Source organism: Anomaloglossus baeobatrachus, chromosome 5 (genome assembly GCF_048569485.1).
Source record: "Anomaloglossus baeobatrachus isolate aAnoBae1 chromosome 5, aAnoBae1.hap1, whole genome shotgun sequence".
Taxonomy (NCBI): domain Eukaryota; kingdom Metazoa; phylum Chordata; class Amphibia; order Anura; family Aromobatidae; genus Anomaloglossus; species Anomaloglossus baeobatrachus.
The window spans coordinates 477156795-477165107 of NC_134357.1; the positions used below are offsets into that span (position 1 = coordinate 477156795).

Below are 8313 nucleotides of genomic sequence, written 5' to 3' on the forward strand. Positions count from 1 at the left end.
TTGCCTAATGTCATGTTTCTTTCTTTCTAAACAGAAATACCTGAAAAAGAAAACGGAAACATACCACCATTACTGACACCGGAATCTGCTTAATGAAGCAATCCAAGGAGAAATGTGGTTGCTCTAAAAATACCATGTGTGAACCTCGCTAAGTTGGTAGAACTTGCCTTTTTTGCACTGGACTAAAAATTGGTGATCGAATGACAGAATGATCCTAAATGATGTAACCTATTAGCATGAGGTCAAAACATCTCTCGTTTTTGTAAAGATATATTTTCCATTTGTTATCTAAATGTTTCAGCATCATTCACCCTCTTTGAAGGGCTTGTCTGGAGACAAATTATCACCTGTCCAGAAGATAAGTGGGGGCAACCATGCTCAGATTAGCAGAATGGGGAACTTTTATCCCCTTAGAATCAAGCAGCAGTGGACATGTGCCTATGTAGCTGCTGAGCGCTATGCTTTGCGTTTTTCAGCAGCTTCATAGAGAATGAATGGAGCGAGGGTGGTCATCTGACCTGGAAATCCATTTATTTATGAATATAAAAGTTCCCCATTCTGTAGATCAGTGTGAGTCCGATCAGAAAGTTATCATCAATCCTATGGGTGGTTGTTAACTAACTTTGACTGAACCATTCCTTTACATTTATCCGCCTCCACCATATCTTCATTATAAGATAAATAAAATACCACCACCAAATTTTACAAAATACCTAAATGTGTATATTAGGAATATAGCAAACTACTCAAGCTACTCAATTGGGGGCTCGTCCGGGATTTTAAAAAAATCCTGTTTTTTCCAAAAATATTGTTACTTCCATCCATGGGCTGTGTCAGATATTGCAGCTAATTCCAATCCAAGTGAATCCGGTTGACCCAGCAATAACATGTAGCATAGTGGTGCATTAATGTATTTTAAAATTTTGTTTGATTAGTTGTCAGTATGTCTAGTCTCTACTGATTAGTTGTCAAAACGTCTAGTCTCTACTGATTAGTTGTCAATACGTTTAGTCTCTACTGATTAGTTGTCAATACGTCTAGTCTCTACTGATTAGTTGTCAATACGTCTACTCTCTACTGATTAGTTGTCAATACGTCTAGTCTCTACTGATTAGTTGTCAATATGTCTACTCTCTACTGATTAGTTGTCAAAACGTCTAGTCTCTACTGATTAGTTGTCAATACGTCTAGTCTCTACTGATTAGTTGTCAATACGTCTAGTCTCTACTGATTAGTTGTCAATACGTCTACTCTCTACTGATTAGTTGTCAAAACGTCTAGTCTCTACTGATTAGTTGTCAATACGTCTAGTCTCTACTGATTAGTTGTCAATACGTCTAGTCTCTACTGATTAGTTGTCAATACGTCTACTCTCTACTGATTAGTTGTCAATACGTCTAGTCTCTACTGATTAGTTGTCAATATGTCTACTCTCTACTGATTAGTTGTCAATACGTCTAGTCTCTACTGATTAGTTGTCAATACGTCTAGTCTCTACTGATTAGTTGTCAATACGTCTAGTCTCTACTGATTAGTTGTCAATACGTCTACTCTCTACTGATTAGTTGATGCCTGAATTATAAGTCATAAGATATAGTTTTTCCCATAAATAAGAGAATCCTGCCTCAATTACTTATTATATACAGTATCTGTATTCCATAAAATGGTTTTATAAACCAAAGTCACCTATAATACATCACCATTTGTCAAATTGCAAGATTGAAAAACAATATTTTAATATTACGTAATGTGAATTTATACAATTTTTAAAAAAACAAATATTTTAAGGTATTTTTTTTTTCATTTTTATAAGTGGAGCAAGATAGTATCAAATCAAATTGTATAACTTAACAAAATACAAAAAGTTAAAAGCAGACTTATCCGTAAATTATGCAATAGGACAATACAATTATTCCATTGTAAATAACCCTGAACGTTTGCAAAGCCATAGGACATGTCAGAAGGCATAGGATTCCGAAATGTGAATTTTTGTGTAAAGAAGCACTTTGTAAATATGTATAAAAATATAGGAAAAAAACTAGTAGGAAATTAAAATGTCATATGAAAATATAAAACGGGTTATTAAAAAAATCAATGGGTCAATGATAAATATGGGGCACTGCGTATGTATATATACTTTATTGTGAATATATATAATCACATATGTATTTTTGAAATTTTTGCATCTATTTTTGTACTGGATATGAATTGAATAAAACTAAATATTGTATGTGTTTTCATTTTTTTTTCTCTTCAAATTTCCTTAAAAATCATGATGGCCAGGGATGGACATGCTATTTGAGCAACCTCGGCAGCTGCTCAATGGATTGGGGTGTCAATAGGTTAAGGGTCCACTGTCAACTTACAAGCAGTTTCCTACTGTCAATTAGATTGTACAAAAGGGCAGGAGCTAATAAACTTCATGGCTCACAATTTCTGGTGTATTGTTGTAGAGAACAGGATAGTTGCTTTATCATGAGTTTTCAAATATGAGGGGACTATCCATTTTCTAACAGGGGACCACTGCTATCTTTGTCCGCCACTGATGGTGGCCACGATTGGAGTTTTTCTCATTGCATAGTTGCCAGGACTGTACAAAAATTTTGTTAAAAAAAATCAGAGCATTTTGGAAGGGGTTTGGTCGTTCCCATGGCGGTCCCACAGGCAGGACTACTGTTGAAAGTGTGAAAGAGCTATTCTATGTAATAAAGTAACCACTGAGTATACAACAATGTATACTCAGTGGTTACTTTATTATATAGAACAGCTCTTTCATATTTTCCAACTTTGGTCCTGCCTGCAGGACCGCCATGGGAATGACCAAAACCCTTCTAGAATGCTCTGAATTTTTTTGTTGCAAAACTTCAAATTAGCAGGGTTTAAAGTTATGTAAAGGGAAAATTACCCAACATCTTTATAGAAAAAAACAAATAAACCATAATTACCCCTTGTCACAAGTACTTTTGCAAACTACAATCTCTTTCATTTTCGATTTTCACATCATTTTTGGAGTTTTCTGTGAACTAAGAATCACAACTACTTGTGTTGCACGATGGTATTCAGCAGCAGTTACCACACTTATCTCTATTTTTCAGGAAGCAGCTTAGATTCCGAATATCCTGCGTACGTTAACAGGTGTATCCTGCCTTGTAAAACTCTTTTACTTTCGTTATGCAAACGATTTTTATTCAACTATTAGGGTTCCTGTCTAGAAGACCCCATCACATAATTGCTCTCCCATGTGTGTGTCCCAGGTCAGAAAAGTTTTGCTTTCTGATCATGTCTCCCTTTCACAGTGCACCCAAATTTCACTGATTGTGTAAATGTTCCTCATCTGACTGAACAGCCCCCAGAACTGAAAGTCGTGTGATGTTTTCACCTTAATGAGCAGAAAACCATGGTGGATGGGCCTTTAATTGCACTGCCGAAGGCACCAAATGATGAAAAAGGAAATTCAGGAGGCCATGTGAGAACTGTGGTCTTTATTAGTTCATATGTTTCAAAGATCATAGACTTCCTCATCAGGACAAAACCATGAGTGACGTTTTGTCCTGATGAAGAAATCAGTGAACTTTGAAATATATTAACTAATAAAAACTGCAGTTCTCACATATCTTCCTGGATTTCCCTTTTTATCATTTGATATCTCTGTCAGTTAAAAAGATATTACCAGCTCCAAGATCCTAATACGTAGTAGTAATAATGATATTATAAAATACCTCCAATTAGAAATGTGGTATAGTTCTTCTGATTCACTATGTCACTTACCTCATGTGCAGGGCATAGCAGTATCCATGGTTATGACCACGCATATAGAAACGTTTAGTTAGTTGCTAGTGGTTATAACCATGGATACCTAAGGTCTTGCAATGCCCTGCACATCAGGTAAGAGACTTTGCTAATCAGGAAAACTGTACTACATTTTTAATTGGATGTACAGAATTTGCTAATATTATTATTGCATCAACTACATATTGGGATAGGATCTTGGAGATGGGAATGACCCTTTAAAGTTCCAGCCTCCATGGTTTCGCACTCCTTGTAGATAGCTTTGGAATCTGCAGCAGACGTTTATCTGAGCTTCACATGGTGTTGTGGTCCCACAAAGCAACCAAGTGAGTACATCCCTGCCCCTATTGTTCTCACAGTCCAACAATATGAAATTAAGTCCGTCCATCCATTCAAAACCCAAGATATGAACGCCTAGGCAAAATATCGGAGTCAAAAATTTGGCTCATCACAAGGTCTATCAGTTTTGGCTTGACAAATATGGCAGTGGAAGAGGCTCGTATGCTTCGTAATAGTGAGATCACAGGCATCCATTAAGCACTGTGCGATGCACCTTCCACAAGTCTGGAATGGTTCCCAGAAAGAAGCCTCAACTGTAATACCATCATAAGAAGCGTTGGCTCAAGTTTGCAGAAAAGTGGACAGTAGAAGATTGGAAATGCCTGATTTGGAGTGATGAGTGCAAACAGGGTCGGACTGGGGTGCCAGGGCCTACCAGGATAATTGCCTCTAGGGGCCCACACTGTAGCTGCCATAAACGTTTTTATTAGTTGATCATTTTCGGCTTCTCTCAGTATAACTTGCGCCCTTTAGCAAACCATACAGAGTGCAGAAGAGCCCTGTCCTGTGCCTGCAGATAGCACAGGATTTCTTGTAGCCTCTTATTTATTGTAGTTACTAATGGAATCTGTTATTTACAGTCAGTTGCAGTTTTTCTTACACGGACATTCCTTGTCCTAGGAAAACCACCGAGTCCATCAGCCAAACAATAATCAAAGAGAAGCAGAACGTTATCCAGCATCTTCACATGGAAACGTTTACTAAAATTAATCCCCCTCTGCCCCCATCTGTCTGGGAAATCCCCTATAAAGCCATGTGCGGACACTGCATTTTTTGCTGCAGAAAAGCTGCAGAATTTGTTTATAACCTTTCTGCAGTTTTTCTCCAGCAAAATCTATGAGAAAATCAAAATGGTGTGTGCACACTGTGTGGCGCCCTGGACAAGCCAGGACGTCACAGGTACTACAACAACACACCCCACACCCCGGCTAGGCACACCGAAGTCAAACAAAAATCCTTGTTGCCTCCCTCCAGGGGCTGATGTCCACACCAGGGGGTGGGCCAGGCGGTTGGCCCCGCCCACCGAGGAGTTCACAGTCCTGGAGGTGGGAAAAGGAGAGAGTAGAGAGATTAGTTTTGAGAGGAGTTGAAGTGAGGAGTGAAGTGGTAGTGGAGGAGACTGACCGTGTCCGGGTGCGTGGCCCGGGCACATACAGCAAGGTTGGCAGACGGTGGTGACCGTCTGCAGGAGAGGCTGATTGAAGTGAACCGTAAGGACCGGGGACGGGCGGTGGCCCGCCGGTACCGGATCGGGGAGCGAAGAGAAGCCAGCACCATTCGGCAGGGCTTACGGACCCCGACCAGGCTAGGAGTCACCGTAAAACCGGTCAAATCCGTTAGCGAAGGGAACCTCCGGGGTTTCCCAGCAGTCAAGACCCGATTGAAGGCAACCGCTCAAACCATGAAGGGAAATACAGTCACCGCCAAGGCTACAGTTCCCAGGGCCAGAGCCTGCGGGCAAAAGGGGCTCCCTCAGCATTCATCCAAGCTGGGGAGTGGGTTACCGGTGGGAAGCCATTGGAACTGAGTGAGTACCACAGTGTGCCGTGCGGCACAGTGCTGCCCCCGCGACCCTGCACCTCACCAGGCCCCGTAGCCCGCCTGCCATCCCTCCCTCACCGGGCCCCGGGACAACCAACCCCCCTACCCACGGAGGGGAGAAACAACATCCAAGCTGCTCCCTGTCATCGCTCCCGGGATCCCCGTCCAGAGCAGCGGTGGTGTCACAACCTCACCACAACTGTGGGTGGTGTCACGGACAATATCCCTAAACCAAACCACCCCCCCCCCTTTCACTCACGGGCGAGGAGCACCGCTCGAGTCCTCGGGATCCGGCCCACCGCTCGAGCCACCGACCGAGCAGCAGCAGCAGCAGCCGGACCCGAGCAGTGGGTGAGCGCAGCGTCCCCTCCCCGCCCACGACAACTGCGTTTTTTTTCTCTCCACGTTTCGCTGCAAAATATTTGCAGCAAAAAGCAGCATGTCACTTAATTTCCACAGGTACCTGCATTTTTTCCGTTAGATAATGGGTAAAAACCGCAAGGACCAACCCACGAAAAACCGCGGCAAATCTGCACCAAAAACGCAACATACCGTGGCAAATCCGCATGCGTTTTTTGTTGCGGAATTCTACCAGAGGTTGCGGAATTTTCTTAAGAAAATCCCACTTTCCAGTGCGCACACATTTATATGTATTTATATTGAGGCCCCTTCTGTACTATCATCACATAGAGAAGTGTCCCGCCCTGAGAGGGGCCCGGCCGCTTCTCCGCTGCTCGGGCCGAGCCGCTCGAGGTCCGGGCTCGGGTTGTCGGTGGCACGAGCGCCTCCGGACCGGGGGCCATGTCGTTCTGTTAAGGGGGAGGCAGTAGGGTGGTGGTGTGGGACGAGGCGCGCAGCCGGGTGGGCCGCGTTGTTGTCCTACGGGTCGTGACACCACCCACGGGTCGTGGTGACGGGTTGCACCACCGCTGCGGCTGGAGTGAAGGTGGGCTCATATGGGATCGGTGTTGCGGCCGCAGCTTAGATGTTAGCCCCTCCGTGGGTAAGGGCGGTGTGTCCCGGGGCCCGGTGGTGGGGGACCGCTGGCGACGGTGTTGTTGACGGGGTGCAGGGTGCCGTGCTGCGGTGCAGTGTCGTGCCCGGATGGCACTGGTGTACTCACGATTAATTCACATTCAGAGTCACTGGTAAACCAAAGTTCGGGTATGGTCGGGTCCCGCAGCCGGCTGCTTGTGTCCCCTGTGAGGTTGATGGTGGCCCCTTTCCCTTGCACCTCTTGTTGTGGTTTTTCGGCTCCCCTGCCTGGACAGTGGTAGCCCGCTCCCCGGTGTTGAGCTGCCGGAAGAGCCATCGGTTGCCCGCAGGCACTGGCCCGTCGGGTGTTTGGCCCTTGGCAGTGGCACTCACCCAGTATCGGTGGGCTTTTGCCTTCTTTCGGGACTTTGGGTGTGGCTGAACCCATGAGGTCCAGCCAGCAATCAGTCAATTTCCCTAAACTCAGTGGCTTCTAAGCTAGGACGGGGTCTGAGTACCCGGTTTCTGGTGCTCCGGTACACGGTTGACTGCCCGGTTCAGGGCCGGCGGGCTCCAACCCTGGCTCGGTCCCTATGGTTCCACCGGTTGCTGTACCGGTACTCCTGCAGACGTCCACCACCGTCTGCCTGCCTGACAGTTCAAGGGTCCCAGGCTCCTACCCGGGTCCCTGACAGCTCTGCAACTCCACTCCTCTCACTGTCACTGTACAACTCTTTCTGTTTGTATTTCCTGCCTCAGGACAGTAGTCTCCTCGGTGGGCGTGTCTTTCCGCCTGACTCTGCCCACCTGGTGTGCACTACTGGCCCTGAGGGAGGCATCAGGTCTCCCTTTCGGGTGATGGGTGTGTCCTCACAGGGGGTGGGGGTGTGTGTATGTGGTAGGTGTTATTACCTGTGACCCCTGGTTCCAGGGCATCACAGAAGCACCCCTGAAGAGTAGTTACATATAGCCTAAGATAATGACACTGACACTGGAGGTACAGGATAATGACACTGATAGTGGGGGTACAGGATAATGACACTGACACTGGGGGTACAGGATAATGACACTGACAGTGGGGGTACAGGATAATGACGCTGACAGTGGGGGTACAGGATAATGATGCTGACACTGGCGGTACAGGATAATGACACTGATACTGGAGTACAGGATAATGACACTGACACTGGGGGTACAATGATAATGACACTGACAGTGGGGGTACAGGATAATGACACTGACAGTGGGGTACAGGATAATGACACTGGGGATACAGGATAATGCTGCTGACACTGGGGGTACAGGATACTGACACTGAGGGGTACAGGATAATGACACTGACACTGGTGGTACAGGATAATGACACTTGTGGTACAGGATGACACTGGGGGTACAGGATAATGACACTGGGGGTACAGGTTAATGACTTTGGGGGTACAGGATAATGATACTAACACCGGTGGGTACATGACACGGACACTGGGGGTACAAAACACTGACACTGGGGGTACAGGATAATGACACTGGGGGTACAGGATAATGACACTGGGGGTACAGGATAATGGCGCTGACACTGGGGGTACAGGACACTGACACTGGGGTACAGGATAATGACACTGACAGTGGGGGTACAGGATAATGACGCTGACACTGGGGGTACAGGATAAT

At 45.4% G+C, this 8313-nt stretch overlaps 1 protein-coding gene across 3 annotated transcripts in view; it reads left to right on the forward strand.

Annotated features, from left to right (window-relative positions):
- LOC142310358 (uncharacterized) overlaps nt 1-2362 on the forward strand; it is a 63253-nt gene extending 60891 nt beyond the window's left edge. For all 3 annotated transcript variants that reach the window (XM_075347875.1, XM_075347877.1, XM_075347876.1), the window contains exon 7: nt 35-2362. In XM_075347875.1, coding sequence (XP_075203990.1) covers nt 35-93 — 59 coding nt within the window. In that variant the 3' untranslated portion in view covers nt 94-2362. The remainder of the gene's footprint in view (nt 1-34) is intronic.
- Nucleotides 2363-8313: the final 5951 nt, after the last annotated feature.